The 18,180-nt window shown below is 48.2% G+C and overlaps 1 protein-coding gene across 1 annotated transcript; it reads left to right on the top strand.

Annotated features, from left to right (window-relative positions):
- The first annotated feature begins 11,881 nt into the window (after window positions 1–11,881).
- GIP (gastric inhibitory polypeptide) lies at window positions 11,882–17,536 on the top strand. The gene is made up of 6 exons (XM_066366413.1): window positions 11,882–11,945; window positions 12,734–12,838; window positions 14,607–14,753; window positions 15,283–15,372; window positions 16,096–16,197; window positions 17,415–17,536. Exons 2-6 carry the CDS (start codon window positions 12,756–12,758, stop codon window positions 17,422–17,424), a joined length of 432 nt encoding a protein of 143 aa, XP_066222510.1. The 5' UTR covers window positions 11,882–11,945; window positions 12,734–12,755; the 3' UTR covers window positions 17,425–17,536.
- Window positions 17,537–18,180: the final 644 nt, after the last annotated feature.

Genomic DNA, 18,180 nt, shown 5'->3' with positions numbered 1-18,180 from the left:
AAGCTGGAAACAGGGAGAGACAGTCAGACAGACTCCCGCATGCGCCCGACCGGGATCCACCCGGCACGCCCACCATGAGGCGACGCTCTGCCCACCAGGGGGCGATGCTCTGCCCATCCTGGGCGTCGCCATGTTGCGACCAGAGCCACTCTAGCGCCTGGGGCAGAGGCCACAGAGCCATCCCCAGCGCCCGGGCCATCTTTGCTCCAATGGAGCCTTGGCTGCGGGAGGGGAAGAGAGAGACAGAGAGGAAAGCGCGGCGGAGGGGTGGAGAAGCAAATGGGCGCTTCTCCTATGTGCCCTGGCCGGGAATCGAACCCGGGTCCTCCGCACGCTAGGCCGACGCTCTACCGCTGAGCCAACCGGCCAGGGCTTTTTTATTTTAATGTATTGGTTTTTAAGAGAGTGAGAGAGAAAGAGACAGGAACATCAATCAGTTCCTGTTGATACCCTGACCAGGGTTGAACCGGTAATCTCCGCTTCTGGATGCTGCTTTAACCAAGGGAGCCATCTGGCCAGGGCAAAAATAAATAAATAAATAAATAGACCAGCTTTCCCAGTTCTAGCACATTGCCTGGAAGGAGAGCAGAAGAAACAGAGAGAGAATTTCATAAATTGTGAAAAACACCCTAGAGTCCATGCTCCTGCCTTAATACCAACGGAGCATTTGAAAAATTAACTCATACATATATCACAATTTATACAACAGTGTAAAGACAACTCAGTGCAGGGAAGATACTCTTTTTAACAAATGGTGAGGAACAATTGGATATTCATAGGCAAAAAATATATATCCTTCCATACTCCATTTTATATAGCAAAATTAACTCAATCATATACCTATATGTAACCATATAGGTCCTATAACTAATTGTAAAACCAAAACCTATGAGACTTCTAAGATAAAATCTTTGTGACCTTGGTTTAGGCTCAGATATCTTAGATCACACACACACACAACCCTCAGAAAAAGGCAAATTCATAAGTTGAACTTCATCAAAATTTTAAAATCTTTTGTTCCTCAAAATATAAGTTAAGAGAATAAAAATACAAGTCATAGACTGGGAGAAAATCTTTGTAATTCATGCATCTGATGGAGGATGAATCCAAAGTTTCAGAACTCGGTAACACTAAAACAAATAATGACCCCCCCCCCAAAAAAAAAAAAGGCAAAACTTTTTTTTTTTTTTTTTGAGAGACAGGAAGAGAGAAAGCTGAAAAGCATCAGTTCGTAGTTGTGGCACTTTAGTTGTTCACTGATTGTTTTCTCATATGTGCCTTGACTGGGGGACTCGAGCCATGCCAGTGACTCCTTGCTCAAGCCAGCACTCTTGGGCTTCAAGCCAGAGACTTTTGGGCTTAAGCCAGTGACCATGGGGTCATGTTTATGATCCCATCCTCAAGCTGGCAACCCCATGCTCAAGCTGATGAGCCTGCACTCAAGCTGGCAACCTCAAGGTTTCAAACCTGAGTCCTCAGCATCCCAGGCCAATACTCTATCCACTGTGTCATCGCCTGGTCAGGAAAAAAAAAAAAAGACAAAACATTTAAACAGATATTTCATCAAAAAAATATAAAGATGGTAAATAAGACCATGAAACAATACTTGATATCATTAGTCATCAGAGACATGCAAATTACAATCACAATGAGATACCACTACATCCCTATTAGAATGGCTGAAATTGAAAAACACTGACCATACCCAGTTTTGGCAAGACTGTGGAGGAACTGGAACTTCTCTACAGCTGGTGGGAATGTAAAATATTACAATCACTTCGCAAAAATACTTTGGCAGTTTTTTAAAAAGTTAAACATACTCCAATCCTAGGTATTCACCCAAGAAACAAGAAAGCATCTGTCCATATAAAGACATGCCCATAGGTGTGGGCTTTCCCTCCCAGGTACAAGTCCACACCCTTTTCTTTTCCCCCTTCTTCCCCCACTTCTTTACCCACAGGCATGCATCTCCGAAACTCTAAGGGACCACACTCACGTGCAGCCAGAGGAGCAGTGGGCAGTGACTGCTCCTCCCCAGCTAACCCCCTGCCCCGACAATACAAGACACCAAGGCCCCCTTTTCTCTGACTTCCTGGTGAGCCAAAGCAGCCCTACCTGGGCTCTCCATTGCTACTCCTATTCTAAACCCTTCCTTGTTTCACTGTCCCCAGCTTTAATAAACATACACTAAAAAAACAAACACATACACACACAAAAAAAACACGAGTCCACAAATGTTCATAGAAGCTTAATTTGTAATAGCCCCAAACTGGAAGCTACCTAAATCCATCAGCAGGTGAATAAATAAGCAAACTGTAATGTATCCAGATGATAGAAGAATATTACTCAACAACAAATGAATGGACTATTGATCATCCTACGAATACAACTGGATCTCAAAATAAGTATATTGAATGAAAAAGAGCTAGACCTCTCCCCCCCCAAAAGAGTACATACTGTATAATTCCATTTATATAAAATTCTAGAAAATGCAAACTAATGTACAATGACAGAAAGCAGATCAATGGTTGAAAGAGGAGTCTGGTAGGAGAGAGGGGCTCCAGGAAACTTTTCAGGATGGTAGATATGTTCACTACCTTAACTGTAGTAATGGTTTCGTGAACGAGAACATAGGTCAAAACATCAAATTGTACAATTTAACTTAAATGTATGTAGGTAGTTGCATGTCGGTTATACCTTAAAATGCTGTTCTATAAAATCCCAATTCTTTGAAGAAAGTAGTGAACTGGAAAATAATAAGTTTCCATCATCATAGTAAAGATGGGTTCAGGCAAGAATATTCAACGGTCGTTAAATATATCTGAGGGTGGGGAAGTCTGATGAGGAAAAAGGTATTTGCATTGTTGAAAAGTATCTCCCTACCCTAGTGAGTTGGTGGCTTCATTGGATAGAGCATTGTCCTAATACACCAAAGTCGTGGGTTCAATCCCCAGTCAGGGCACATACAAGAATCAACCAATAAATGCATAAATAAGTGGAACAACTGATCAATGTGTGTGTGTGTGTGTATCTTACTTTATCTCTCTCTCTCCCTTCTTCTCTATCTAAAATAAAGAATAGATTTAAATAAATAAATAATAAAAGTGTCTCCCTGTACGTGGCTTATTAGTTATAAGGAGAAAAAGAGTAACTACCGTATTTTTCGCTCCATAAGACACAATTTTTCCCCCAAAAGTGGAGGGTAAAACACCCGTGCGTCTTATGAAGCGAATGTTCATTTTTTTTAGCTGCTGCAGGTTTCCGGACAACTAGAAGAGTATTTGAATGTTAAAGTCTCTTCCCATTTGTTAATAACAGTGCTAATGGTTGTTAATACTGCTGTTGGGTTTACATTGTTGAAATATTATTGTGGTAAATAATATTTTATTAAAATTTTATTAAATATTTTTTTTCTTTTTTTTTTTTTTTAAAAAGCTGGAAACGGGGAGAGACAGTCTGACAGACTCCCGCATGCGCCCGACCGGGATCCACCCGGCACGCCCACCAGGGGGCAACGCTCCGCTCAACAGGGGGCGATGCTCTGCCCCTCTGGGGCGTCGCTCTGCCGCGACCAGAGCCACTCCAGCGCCTGGGGCAGAGGCCAAGGAGCCATCCCCAGCGCCCGGGCCATCCTTGCTCCAATGGAGCCTCGGCTGCAGGAGGGGAAGAGAGAGACAGAGAGGAAGGAGGGGTGGGGGGTGGAGAAGCAAATGGGCACCTCTCCTATGTGCCCTGGCCGGAAATCGAACCCGGGTCCCCCGCACGCCAGGCCAACGCTCCACCGCTGAGCCAGCCGGCCAGGGCCTTATTAAATATTTTATTAAATATTTTAACACATCATTTGGTTGAGAATATTTTTTTCTTATTTTCCTCCTTAAAACCCTAGGTGTGTCTTATGGTCAGGTGCATCTTATGGAGCAAAAAATACAGTATACAGTGGGAAAATTCAACAAAACTTTCACTGGGTGATCAAAATGATCATCAATCATGGGCAAGTAGACATCTTGTTCCCCCAGGTGGGATACCCTGAAAAGGACACACCTTCATTTTTCTAGTATGCTGGCCAGGATACATAACCTGAATTTAATTTGGAAGAAACATCAGACAAACCCAAATTGAGAAACATTCTATAACATAACTGGTCTGTACTCTCAAAAATGTTAGTATCGCCTGACCTGTGGTGGTGCAGTGGATAAAGCGTCAACCTGGAATGCTGAGGTCGCCGGTTTGAAACCTGCACTTGTCTGGTCAAGGCACATATGGGAGTTGATGCTTCCTGCTTCTCCCGCCTTTCTCTCTCTCTCTCTCTCTCTCTCCTCTCTAAAATGAATAAATAAAAAATAAAAATAAAATGTCAGTATCATGAAAGACAAACAAAGGCTAAGAATCTGAGTAAAGGAGACTAAGGAGACATGTCAATTAATTGCAATACACAATCCTGGACTGGATCTAATAATGGAGGGAAAATACTCAAAAGGACATTATTAGAACAAAAATAATTGCAATGTGGATCAGAGGCTTTGTAGCAATGTTACATTTCTTGAATTTTTTTTTCATTTCTTGAATTTTATAATTGCACTTTTATTGTGGTTATATAAATGAATATCTTTTCTTTCTGAGGAAGTATACATGAAAATATTAAATAGTAAAGAAACATGATATATGCAATCTATTCTCAAACGTTGAGAAGACAGATAACAGAATGATACAATTTAAGTGGCAAAGTGTTAAAAAAAATTGTTGAATCTGTGGGTATATTGGAGTTCTCTTTATTATTTTTGCGCCTTCCCTGTAAGTTTCAAATTATTTCAAAATGAAAGGTTTAAAACCCTCCAGGCTAATTATGACTCTGGTAAGAACACTGTAGTATTGGGGTTTTAGAAAGCTTTCCATGAGCCCTGGCCAGGTTCCTCTGCTGGTCAATGCGTCGTCCTGATATGCCAAGGTTGTAGGTTCAATACCACATCAGGGCACATACAAAAATCAACCAATGGATGCATAAATAAATAGAACAACAAGTTGACTTCTCTCTCTCTCTTTCCATTCTTCTCTCTCTAAAAATCAATCAATAAATTTTTTAAAAAGAACTTTTCATGTAGGGTTACCAGATTTGACAAATAACAATACAGATGTTTAAATTTGAATTTCAGATAAACAATAATTTAAAATTTTTTGTTTTTCAAATTGATTTTAGAGAGAGAGAGAGAGAGAGGAAGGGGGAGAGAGAAACATCAGTTCACTGTTCTACTTATTTATGCATTCATTTGCTGATTCCTGTATGTGCCCCGACCAGGGACTGAATCTGCAACTCTGGAGCATTGGGATGACACCCCAACCAACTGAGCTACCCAGCCAAGACCAGATAAACAAGACCTTTTAAAGCTTTTTTTAGAATAAGTATGTCCCGGCCTGACCTGTGGTGGTGCAGTGGATAAAGCGTCGATCTGGAAATGCTGAGGTCGCCGGTTCAAAACCCTGGGCTTGCCTGGTCAAGGCACATATGGGAGTTGATGCTTCCAGCTCCTTCCCCCTTCTCTCTTTCTGTCTCTCTCTCTCTCCTCTCTCTCCCTCTCTGTCTCTCTCTCTCCCCCTCTCTCTCCTCTCTAAAAAATGAATAAATAAAAAAAAATAGCACTAGAATAAGTATGTCCCATACAGTATGTACCCGCTGCCGAACCATCAAGTCCCCTCTCAGAATGTGACAGACTGACGCCTGTACTCGGCTGAATGTGACAGACTGACGCCTGTACTCGGCTGGTCTTTGTGGAATATCAGAGAAATTACTGGCTTTATCGGTCTTTGGTATCTGTCATCATCTCAGTCCCACTGTTGCAGAGAGAAAGAGATTAAGATAATAGATTTGAAGTGGCCAGAGTTTATGACAATGAGAAGAATCGTTTAATGAATCTAGCATCTTCTATAATAATGACAACAATGGTCAACACTTTTTATGACTGACTATATGCTTATACAGTAGCCAATCTCTAAGGTGACCCCCAAGGACTTCTGCCTTTTGTGCAGTCCCTCCCACATTGTACCAGAATTGGTCTGTGTGACCAATAACATACAGTGGAAGTAATGGCATGTCACTTTTGGATTTAGGTTTTTGGGTTTTTTTTAAGACTTTATTTATTCATTTCAGAAAGGAGAGAAGGGAAGCCTGACCTGTGGTGACGCAGTGGATAAAGCGTCGACCTGGAAATGCTGAGGTCGTCGGTTCGAAACCCTGGGCTTGCCTGGTCAAGGCACATATGGGAGTTGATGCTTCCAGCTCCTTCCCCCTTCTCTCTCTCTGTCTCTCTCCCTCTCTGTCTCTCTCTCTCCTCTCTAAAAATGAATAAATAAAATTTAAAAAATAGTTTAAAAAAAAAAAAGAAAAAGAAAGGAGAGAAGGGAAGAGAAGCAAGAAGCAACAACTCCCATATGTGCCTTGACCAGGTAGTCCCAGGGTTTTGAACCAGCGACCTCAGCGTTCCAGGTTGATGCTTTATCCACTGCACCACCACAGGTCAGGCACAGATTTAGGTTTTAAAAGGCGTTTAGGCTTTCCTCTTAGGCGCATGCCCTTGCTCTCGGGGAAGAAGCCCGTAGGTGAGCAGCCCTGTGGGGAAGTCCACAGTCACAGGAGTGAGCTCAGAAGGTGATCTACTGCGACTTCATGAGAGATCCTGAACCAGAAGGACCCAGTTAAGCCACTCCCAGATTCCTGAGCCTCAGAAACTGTGTGAGATAATAAATGTTCTTTGTTATTGTTTTAAGATTTTATTTATTGCCTGACCAGGTGGTGATGCAGTGGACAGAGTGTCAGACTGGGATGAGGAAGGACTCAGGTTTGAGACTCCGAGGTCGCCAGCTTGAGCGCAGGCTCATCTGGTTTGAGCAAAAAGCTCACCAGCTTGGACCCAAGGTCGCTGGCTTGAGTAAGGGGTTGCTTGGTCTGCTGAAGGCCCACGGTCAAGGCACATATAAGAAGGCAATTAGCCTGACCTGTGGTGGCGCAGTGGATAAAGCGTCAACCTGGAAATGCTGAGGTCGCCGGTTCGAAACCCTGGGCTTGCCTGGTCAAGGCACATATGGGAGTCGATGCTTCCAGCTCCTCCCCCCCCTTCTCTCCTCTGTCTCTCCCTCTTCTCTCTAAAATGAATTTAAAAAAAGAAAAGAGGCCCTGGCCGGTTGGCTCAGCGGTAGAGCGTCGGCCTGGCGTGCGGGGGACCCGGGTTCGATTCCCGGCCAGGGCACATAGGAGAAGCGCCCGTTTGCTTCTCCACCCCCACCCCTCCTTCCTCTCTGTCTCTCTCTTCCCCTCCCACAGCCAAGGCTCCATTGGAGCAAAAGATGGCCCGGGCGCTGGGGATGGCTCCTTGGCCTCTGCCCCAGGCGCTGGAGTGGCTCTGGTCGTGGCAGAACGATGCCCCGGAGGGGCAGAGCATCGCCCCTGGTGGGCAGAGCGTCACCCCTGGTGGGCGTGCCGGGTGGATCCCGGTGGGGCGCATGCGGGAGTCTGTCTGACTGTCTCTCCCCGTTTCCAGCTTCAGAAAAATACAAAAAAAAGCTAAGGTGTCGCAACAAAAAACTGATGATTGATGCTTCTCATCTCTCTTCGTTCCTGTCTGTCTGTCCCTATCTATCCCTCTCTCTGACTCCCTCTTTGTCCTTGTAAAAAAAAAAAAAAAGATTTAATTTCTTTTTTTTTTATTTATTCATTATAGAAAGGAGAGAGAGAGAGAAGGGGGGAGGAGCAGGAAGCATCAACTCCCATATGTGCCTTGACCAGGCAAGCCCAGGGTTTTGAACCGGCAACCTCAGCGTTTCCAGGTTGACGCTTTATCCACTGCGCCACCACAGGTCAGGTGATTTAATTTCTTGATTTTAGAGAGAGAAGGGGGAGGAGCGGGAAGCATCCACTTGTAGTAGTTGCTTCTCCCATATGTGCCTCGACCAGACAAGCCCAGGGTTTCAAACTGGCGGCCTCAGCATTCCAGGTGGACACTTGATCCAATGCACCACCACAAGTCAGGCGAAATGTTCCTTGTTTTAAGCTGCTAACGTTTGGAGTCATTTTTATGCAGCAAAAGGTAACTAATGTATCAAGATATACTGTAACACAATGTATCCTCCAAGTATCCATGTTCCCCCAATCAATGATTTGAGGTAGGAACTATTACCTTCCCCATGTTACAGGAGAGTAAACTGAAGCACAGGAAGAATAATTGCTCTGCGCACCCTATAGCAAGCCTAGGTGGGTCTGTCTCCAAAGCCTTTGCTCCTACTAGGTGCCAGCCTTCTATGTGCCAGGTACTGAGCTGAACCAGCCTGGCTTTATTGTTTCATTTTATTTGATTCTCACCTTAGATTAAGGCGGAGGAGACCATTCCAGAGAAAACTGTTAGAATCCATGGGAGTCCGAAAGACCAGAGTAACAGGCTTTATTGAAAGGAAGAAAGGAACCCTGCCGGGCACTTCTCCTGGGGGAGAAGAGCACCAGTTACAGACTAGGGGTGAGTTATATAGTGTTTGGGAGAGCCTGAGGGGATACTGAGGCAAAAGTCCTGGTATGTCCGGAATGCTCCTCCTTGGGGGGCTTCGAGCATGTGGGTGTTGAATCAAAAGTCCTGGTATGTCCGGAGCCCCTCCTTGGGGCGGGCTGTCAGCTTTTTGGAATTCCTTTGTCTCAGGGGTGATAGTCCAGTAAGGGTGAAGTCTGACAGATTAGCGGAACAGCAAGAGGGCAGTTTGGAATTCACATATCTATCAAAAACCACCAGCCAACACTCGCACAATGCCTTCAAGTTAACAAGACACTAACTTCACTCTTAACTAGGACGTAGGCAGGGCAGATTTTGTGTTCTCACCCCCAATTTCAAGTTAGGCAAGCTAAGGCTCAGAGTGAGTAAGGACTTTGCCCAAAGTTGAACATAAACTCAGGAGTAGTGGGAAGATGGTCCTGAGGCTTGATTGCTACTCCCTTCTCTCCACCCAACCAGGCCACGCCCTAACCTAATTAATGATGGGTGTGTTTGCTGAAATCGCAGAAGGTCCTCTCCATGCCCATTGCAGGAATCCCTATGTGTATTTGCGTAGAAAGGTGGCATTCATTAGGGACCCTGGAAACCACTCCATCTTTCATATCCCCAAGAAGGAGAAAGGAAGGCCAAGTCCTCCGTTTCACCACACTCTCTTTCTGCGGAATGTGCTCACACCTGGGAGGAGGAGGGGCTTAGAAATGCCCTTTGGCCTTTTATCCTAAATGCATCACCAACTCTTTCCCTTCCTGGAAGTAAGAACTTTTTGGCCACCCCTCCCAGTTCTAACTCTTCACTGGGTTTCTCCTCCCAGGGATTAGGCTGCAACTACTAAGAGCTGAGCTATTATTTCCTTCACAAACAAAAGCAAACAAAATAGTCTTTGAAAACAGCAAAAGGGATTGGAGTTAGAACTGAGAGGGGACTTCCAAACCGATCCCTTGTAGCGGATGGCCAAGGAAAGCTGCAGGTGGTATATTCTTTCATAAAGATCCTTCTGGAAAGTATCTCTCTTTACCTGAGAGGTATGGGGGCTGGTGTGGGCAAAAATGTTTGGGACCATGACGAGTTTGTGACATGACTACCGAGGAAAGCTGCAGGTAATCCTTCTAAGAATCAGGGTAGACCAGGTGACTCGACAAAATGTGTGAGTGTTCATGTCACCTTGTCACTTCTTGTCTCCTCTGAAGGAGGAGAATTAATCTGCCACCTGTTTTAAGAGAGATCAGAGAAGGATGTCAGCCTCCAGAGTCAGTCAGTGAGCTTGAAGACGCACTGAACTTCAAAAGCAGAGTCCGTGCAGGGAGGCTGCGGCCAGTGCCTGAGTCACCCACGCCTGGCTGCAGGGCTGGGCCTGGAATGTCTGCGGTGGTCCTGCAGGCCACGGGCTGGGGGGTGCGTTGAGGGGGAGGTGACTCACCATCTTGAGCTGAAAGAGCCAACAAACCCCAAAGGCTCCCCTGCTGTCCCAGTCCTCATTCCTGGGGCTTCCAGGAGTGCATGGGAAGCAGGACCCTGGGTTCTTTTGCAACCGTCCTGCCATCACCCCTTCCCTGCACACATTCCTTGACTTCCAGGACTCCTCAGACATCACGCCACAACCCCAGCTCGAACTGTCTGGGCCACCATCAGCCTTTTTATCTGGGCTCTGGGCTAGTTGGAGGGATCCTCCTACCTTCCCGTCCCCTGTGTCCTATCTGACCCCCACATTCTAGAAATACTCTCCAGTAGACTGGAGCTCTGCCTCCTCCCAAGCTTTCCCCCCTTACCCCTTCCCTACACTGCCCGGATTCTACGTACCAGGCAGGGTATATCTCTCATCCTGGTATGAATGGGCTGGCCAAGTTAGCAGTGGGATTTATTGAACAATTTTGATCCAGTCCAGAAACTTCTCCCCAGAAACTTTTTTTTTTATCCCCAGAAACTTCTCAAGGCCATATTTGCCATTCCCTGGCTTCCCAATATGCCTTGTGGGGAAGGGGGCCTCTGAGCTCCTCTGGGAGCTTGGCATTTTCTGTGATCTCCTCCACTGGCCCCCCCAACCTCCCCCCTCCCTCTTCAGGGCCCAGGCCACATTCTCCCGGTCTGTCTACTGCACAGCAAAGCATGAGAACCAGAGATCAAAGGGACACAGCAAGGGGGCTGCAGAGAGGTCTCCTCCAAAAGAGGCTAGGTAGGGGTGTAAAGCACAACTGGCCTTTTAAGCAGCCCACCCCCCAAAACAAACCCCCAGAGAACTGGGCAGGTCTCAGGGCGGCCAGGACCCAGCAGAGGGTGATGTCTGTCCTTCTCGGATATCCTCTGCCTCCAGGGTTTTGACACAAACCCTTCTGAGCCCAGTAACTGTGTTGTTCAACAGGGAGCAAGATCACAAGCAGCCCCCACGCCCCCTTTGGAGGCCACATCTGAATGGATGTCTAATCTGCTCATCGATAGCTGGGAGATGGAGTTTGGAGAGCTTGCCCAGAGGGAAGGTTTTCTAGATGGTGAAAATGGGTTGTGGGCAGGCAAGGTTTCTAGGAAGCAGAGCTGACTTGTCCTCCTGGTCCAGTTGTCTCTCATCCCACACAAGCACTTAATTTCATGCTGAAGCTGAAATTCAGGCTGGGGAGTTCACCTGGAAAGAAGGTGGCTTTTATTAGGCCCTGGAGCTAATAGGCTTGGTTGTTTATGGCTTCTAATACTCACAGCAAGTGGAGAAGGGAGACACGGGGAAGAAGCCCTTGGAGGTCTACCTAGAATGCAGTCTGTGCTCTGTGCCTCCTAGACAAAGAGTCCCTGTGGATGGTGCCACTCCACGCACCGAGTACTTGGAGGATAGCAAAGGGAGCACCCCAATGAGTCTTCAGCTAGGTATCTCAATGGGGACATTGCCACATTGCCCAAGCTAAAGGCCACTATCCAGAGCTGGGGTGCAAATGACTGCAGCCCCAGCCTCTCCCACCCAGAAGGAGCTTATTGCCTTGAGGAGTCTCCTCCTTCCCCGGCTAGTGCCCCTCTTCCCAAGTCTGCTCTCACCAACGACATCCTTTTTAACTGAGGACACCAGTAAAATAAGGGGGGATAGAGGAATACTGGACCCTGTGCTCAAAAGGGAGGAGGGAGGAAGTAGAAAGGGGGTACTTAGGGTGCCTGCTCAGGGGCAGGCCCCAGTCGGCAGCTGGAAATACCCAAATGTTAATCACCAATTAGTACAACTCAGGTGGAAAGAGAAACTTTATTACGTGTAAAATGGACTTAATGTGGCAGGAGCTGTGGGCTTAATTTCTTGAGATAAGATGCTTTTAGGCTAATCAGAGGGTCTGTGATGCCTGGATATAAAGGGGTCGGGCAGACTTCCTGGAGGCAGGCTGCGAAGGGCCAGCAGCTTGGAGGAGGAGACCCACTCCGCCCTTCTTCTGGAAGAGTTGGAAAGGACGTCTGGTAAGAGAGCCGCGGGGACAGGGGACACTGGAGAGAGGTGGGCCTGGGCACCCCGAGGAGCTCAGCACTCTGGCATCTAGCTATCTTTTTCTGGATGTCAGAACTAGGAAGGTGGCTCTAATGGCTCCTTTACCACTCAGGTGACCAAGGCAGGAAGGGCTTGGGAGGAAGGTTACTGTTCTTCACCTCTACTAAAAACCCTGGGAGGAAGGGGCAGGACCTTGGAGGAGGGGTCCGACTTCAGAAAGAGTTTCCCTGAGTCTAGATAGTGAAGTCTGGGCAGGGAGACCGTAAGTGTGGCTTTCTCTTAGGGCAAGAGGGCTGTGATGATTTAGGTGACAGCCAGTGTGGGGGCTGGGCGGCTGGCTGGTGTGAACTCTGGAGGGCTGTGAGGGGAGAATCTCGCCAGACCACATGCCTGCGATGTCTCGCCACTGAAGCCCAGAAGGGGGGCTGTCCAGGCACACGGGTCTGTGCTGCTTTCTTCTTCCTGGATCCCTCCCCCACTCCCTCCTCCCACCCTACCCAGACTCCATTTAAATACAAAACAAAAAGAAGGCTCAACTCTTGGCCAGACTCCTTGTTCCTTCTACTTACTAACTGTAACGCTCAGCACCGCCACCCTCCCTAAGATCCTGCTCCAGCCTCCTAGAAAAGCCCCAAACCCCAAGGCTCAGTGTCCCCTGGGTTTCAGGACCCCACGAGCTCCGAGGTGGCACTAGTGCATCGCCACACTGGCTGCTCCATCAACACAGTGCTCCCCTCATCCTGGTCCTGTTCTCTCTTAGGTCAGAAAATCACCCTTGGAAGATGGTGGCCATGAAGATCTCTCTGCTGCTGGTGTCCCTGCTCTTGGTAGTGGTGCTAGGAGATAAGGAGGAGGGTGATTCGAGGTAGGGGTGAGGAAGGTGGGGCCAGCTGCAGGGCAGGGGGCTGGGAGATGACTGGGTTCTGGTTTTCAAGGGAGACGGGTGAAAGAAAGGAATTCCAGGCCAAGAGGAATGAAGCTCCCAGGAAAAATCTGCCAGCAGTCTGAGTGCAACGTGAAGACAGAGCCAGAGAGTATTTATCATCAGCTACTGTTGCAGCAGGAGAGACTGCGGTTAGATCTCTGGAAGGACTTCTCAGTGGCTAAGTGTCTGAAGTAGATGACAGCATCTCACTTAAGCACTCATTTAAGAATTTGATCAAATTTTGTTTTATTTTTAATTTACTGATTGATTTGTGAGAGAGAGGAAGGGAGAGAGAGAGAGAATACCAAAAACAACAATCTGTTCCTATATGTGCTATGACCGGGGATTGAACTCAAAACCTTTGCATATCAGGACAATGCTCTAACCAACTGAACTATCCGGCCAGGGCTGGTCAAATATTATAGAGGACCTCCTGTGTACCAGGTGCAGGGGCCACATGTGAGGAGTGGTCAACAAAGGCTTCCTGCCTCCATGGGGTGTGTAGGCCCAAGGAGAAAACAGACCAGGAACCACCTGGGCGAGCCGCAAACCGTCATGGGTACTGTGAGGAAAAGCAGAGAGTATTAGGAATGAATATAGCAGGGAGCTCTGGGTTTGGGGGACCAAGAGAGACCTCTCCAAGTAAAGAGTTGGGCCTTCTTGGATGCAAGGGCAAGCTATTAGCTTGTGTAAATTCAGTGATGTGAATTTGAGATATGGCTGTCAGAAACATGTGCGAGGAAAGACAGTATCATGTTGAAGCTAAGAACATGGACCTGGTTCCAGACCACCTGGGGGTAAATCCTGGATCTGCCCCCTATGACGTGTGCTAAATTAATCTCTCTGCACCCTGGTTTCCTCATTCACAAAAAGGGGCTATAGGCCCTGGCCAGTTGGCTCAGCGGTAGAGCGTCGGCCTGGCGTGCAGGAGTCCCGGGTTCGATTCCCGGCCAGGGCACACAGGAGAAGTGCCCATCTGCTTCTCCACCCCCTCCTCCCTCTCCTTCCTCTCTGTCTCTCTCTTCCCCTCCTGCAGCCGAGGCTCCATTGGAGCAAAGTTGGCCCCGGGCGCTGAGGATGGCTCCATGGCCTCTGCCTCGGGCGCTAGAATGGCTCCGGTCACAACAGAGCAACGCCCCCTGGTGGGGGTGCCAGTTGGATCCCGGTCGGGCGCATGCGGGAGTCTGTCTGACTGCCTCCCCATTTCCAACTTCAGAAAAATACAAAAAAAGGGGGGGGGCTATAAATAGTGTCTACCTCTTAGGGGTGTTTTGAAGATTAAATGAATGTATGTATTAAGGGGCTGTTAGAGGCCCTGACTCATGTATAAGAGCTCACTTTTGTCAGAACTGACTGGGAACCAGAGATCTAAATCAGGTGTGGCCAGGGCAAGAGGAGTAAAGGAGGGAACTGTGACTCAGTCCTTTGAGATAAGGGGGCCCTCGGGTCCCTCTTTGCCCAGAAGTCAGAGCCGCACACACTGAGGATGCAGGAAGTGGGCCTTTCTGCTGAAAATAAAGTCCAAGGGGCTTAATCCATGGACAAGGTGGTGTCTCCATAAAAACTGACTCCTGAGAAATGGGCTGGTTTGTTCTCAGATGCTGGCCTCCTGTCAGAACAGTCACTGAGGCTGGCAGCTGGATTCCCTATACATCCTGCCCCTTCATGGTGTCCCGGTTCCTACCTCTCCCCTCTCCCTGCCCCTCAGATTCCTCACTAAGGCCAGAGGCTCCAGACCTCGCAGCCGCAGGTACGCCGAGGGGACTTTCATCAGTGACTACAGTATTGCCATGGACAAGATTCGCCAACAAGACTTTGTGAACTGGCTGCTGGCACAGAGGGGGAAGAAGAATGAGTGAGTCCTTGTACAAGCCCTTTCTGTTCCCCGTGCCTCGCTCTGCCTTCCTACGTTCAGACCAGACGCCACACGTGGCCCCACGGCCATGTGAGGCACAACTCCAGGTGGTGCCTTTCACTGAGGCGACGATAGGGAGCTGGACAACATGGCGGCCCTGACTTGCCAGCAGTCCAGTCTGGGGGCAGGACTAGGGCAACTTTCCAGTCCTTTTCTTCTCAGGGGAAGGGTCAGTGAGAATGTGGGGGCTCACCAAGGAGTTGCAGGAGGCTGGGGATGCAGGCAGGGGAAACTGAGCTGTGGCCAAGGGCTTTTGGGGGGTGGCCGCTGCCGACTTTGGAAATAGAATAAACTGTCCTGTCCTCCTTCATTCTCTTTGCCAAATCTCTGCCTGCCCTCGCTGTTTGGAACACATGGTAGGTTCTCGTAAGCTGTGTCACTGGCAGCTGAAGACAAGCAGTGAGGAGGTTGAGTGAAGAAAGAGGTACCCTCTGTTCCCCCACCCACTCCCTAATCTTTATCTTACCAGCTGGAAACACAACATCACTCAGAGGGAGGCCCAGGCCCTAGAGCTGGCCCATCAATCTAACAGGAAGAAGGAGGCCAGGGAGCAGCAGGGGTGAGTCAGCCCACAGGGGAAGGAGGGGTGTGGGGCCTCCTGACCCCCCCCCCATTGTTCCCTCTCCCAGGCTCCAGAGCAGGGCCAGGCCCCAGATAAGCAGCCCCTTCCACTCTGGAGTTCAAAGAGGGGTCTGCACTGAACTCTTGGAGGTCAGCCTCAGCTTAAGGAAGAAGCCTGGGAGAAATGGGGGCGGGGTGCTTGGGAGGGTTTGGGGGCTGGGGTTTCTAAGATTGATGACTTAGTACTTAGGAGTGGGGCAGCAAAAGAGACCTCAGGAACTGGCTTCCCCACTTCTCCCTGCCGCACACGGGGAAGGGTATTTGTGGAACAGGGATCATCCTGTCCTACGGCCAGTCCCCGAAAATCAGTTGCCTCCTTTCTGAGGCACTGAGGAATCTATGGCACAGATCATTATGAAGAGAGAATTTTCCCAAAATAATCCTTTGGGGGTTTGGAATGCATTCTGGGATACTTGTAGAGGTGGAGGGGTGGTGGGATGTCTCCCACCAGATTTCGGTTTGGCTTTGCCTGTACTGAAGAGACTGTACCCTGGCAGACAGAACGGGTTGGAGTTTTAAAAGCTGAGGTAACCGAGAGGCAGCTGTGTTGACTCCTTCCCCCCACCCCCAGCCCCCTTGGAGTCCCAGGCCCTGTGTTTACTCTCTCTGGGTGGGGCCCAGCCTAACCAAGGCGGCCTGCCTGAGGCTCTCTGCTTTGCAGCTCCCTCCCCAAGACGCCCAGTGACGAAGATTTGCTCAAGGACTTAGTGATTCAAGAGCTGCTGGCCTGGATGGCGGATCCGATGGAGCTCTGCGGGCTCAGGTGGCAGAGTTGGGGGGCTCCGGGGATCGTGCACAGTGGTTCTGAGCTTGAACACTGGGGTCAGACACAGGTCCAGACCTTTACCCCAACACAGGCTGGCAAATTCTTAGACTCTCTGAACCTCGGTGTTTTCATGAAAATCGGGGCTATTTAAACCACTTCGTGGGACTGAGGTGGATATTAAATAAGATAATGCAAGGAAAAAGCTGACAGCAACACCTGTAGAGTAATAAGAGTTCAGTAATGTTGGCAGCTAGTATCACTGCTTATACTTTTTTCTCAACTTCCTCCAAGTGAGATGCTGTTCTCACCTCCCCTGCCCACCTGAGCCGACCTGCCCATCCCGTTCTCAGCTTTCCCTATGTACCCTTGTGCCATGGCACCTTCTCATCGATGGAGCCCCTATAGATGTAGGCATGTTGCCCTTTTCTGTAGCAGCTGCTGGTCTCAGCGGTCCTTGAATCCACTTTACCAGCTAAGAAGTCCTTCAATCTGTTAGGTCCTAGAAGAAAGGGACAGCTAAATACCATGGAGAGACCCACTCACCTAAAGGGTGAGACAGGACACTCATTCAGAATGCGGACACCGAGGCACAGAAACCAAAATACATTGACTTCAATGCTGGGAAGCTAAGAAAGGATTGAGGGCACAAATATGGGAAAACCTCCTGTAGGAGGATAAGAAGGGAGAGAAGAATGTGACCAGAACAATAGAGAAGAGAGTATGAGAAAATCTCCATAAGGAAGCATCCATCCGCTTCTCCACTCTTCCCCCTCTTACTTCTCTCTCTCTGTCTTCCCTTCCTGCAGCCATGGCTCAATTGGAGTGAGTTGGCTCTGGGTGCTGAGGATGGCTCCTTGGCCTCCACCTCTGGTGCTAAGAAGAGCCTGGTTGCTGAGCAACAGAGCAACGGCCCAGATGGGCAAAGTGTCGCTCCCTAGTGGGCTTGCTGGGTGGATCCTGGTCGGGGCGCATGTGGGAGTCTGTCTCTGTCTCCCTTCCTCTCACTGAATTGAAAAGAAAAGAAAAGAAAAAGAAAATCTCCATAGGAAGGTGAATAACAGTCTCTGTGCTTTTCTGAATAATTTTATTTATAATTAAAAAGGCCATTTGAAGGTAGGTGAAGGTAGGGCAGTTGAACTCTGGCTAGGTGCCAGGATAAATTTACTTTGCTGACTCCGAGCTGATAATGACCCTCCTCTCTCTACTCTCCATAGATCTCAGTGACTCTGACTGAACCCAGCTCGGGACTGGACTCTGCCCTTCACTTTTTTAGCTCCTGCCTCAGCCCCACTCCTGGGTACCCTAGAGAAGCCAAACCAATAAAGTTAAAGCTGAAATAAATCTTTGTGCCCATTGTCAAAATGTATTCAAGCGTCTACTGAGCACTAACAGCATATGTTTCTGTGTGTGTACCACTCAAGGAAAAGAAGATATGGCTCTTATCCATCTGTTAATTCATCTATTTATTCTACAAACACTTATTGGAAACAACATAAGCAGGGACTGTGCTAAACACTATGTATACAGCAATTAGGAAACAGATACAATCATTGTCCCTGTGAAGGGTTTACAGTCTGTGATGAAGACAGACCTTAATCTTTAAACATGCAAACACAATAATCACATGACATGCTAAAGTATGCCAAGAAAGATGAGGTTGTTATGAGAGTGGACAGTGAAACCTTATCTAGGTGGAGTGGGGACTCAGGAGGGCCTCTTGGAGATAATGACATTTAAGTTGAATAAGATTTGAAGGATTAAAATGGCTAGACAGCCTGACCAGGCTGGACACGGAAGACCCAGGTTCAAAACCCCAAGGTCGCTGGCTTGAGTATGGGCTCATCTGGCTTGTGCGCAGCAGGGGTTGCTGGCTTGAGCATGAGCGTGGACTCATAAACACTATCCTGTAGTCGCTGGCTTGAAGCCCAAGGTCACTGGCTTGAGACCAAGGTCGCTGGCTCGAGCAAGGGGTCACTCAGT

Source organism: Saccopteryx leptura, chromosome 2 (assembly GCF_036850995.1).
Source record: "Saccopteryx leptura isolate mSacLep1 chromosome 2, mSacLep1_pri_phased_curated, whole genome shotgun sequence".
Taxonomy (NCBI): domain Eukaryota; kingdom Metazoa; phylum Chordata; class Mammalia; order Chiroptera; family Emballonuridae; genus Saccopteryx; species Saccopteryx leptura.
The sequence above is the reverse complement of the archived record's forward strand: the minus strand, read 5'-3'. Positions and strand labels throughout refer to the sequence as shown.

Coding starts and splice junctions, on each gene's coding strand:
- GIP (XM_066366413.1), top strand. CDS start 12,756: ATGGTGGCCATGAAGATCTCTCTGCTGCTGGTGTCCCTGCTCTTGGTA. Junction 12,839..14,606: donor AAGGAGGAGGGTGATTCGAG/GTAGGGGTGAGG, acceptor CCTGCCCCTCAG/ATTCCTCACTAAGGCCAGAG. Junction 14,754..15,282: donor CAGAGGGGGAAGAAGAATGA/GTGAGTCCTTGT, acceptor TTATCTTACCAG/CTGGAAACACAACATCACTC.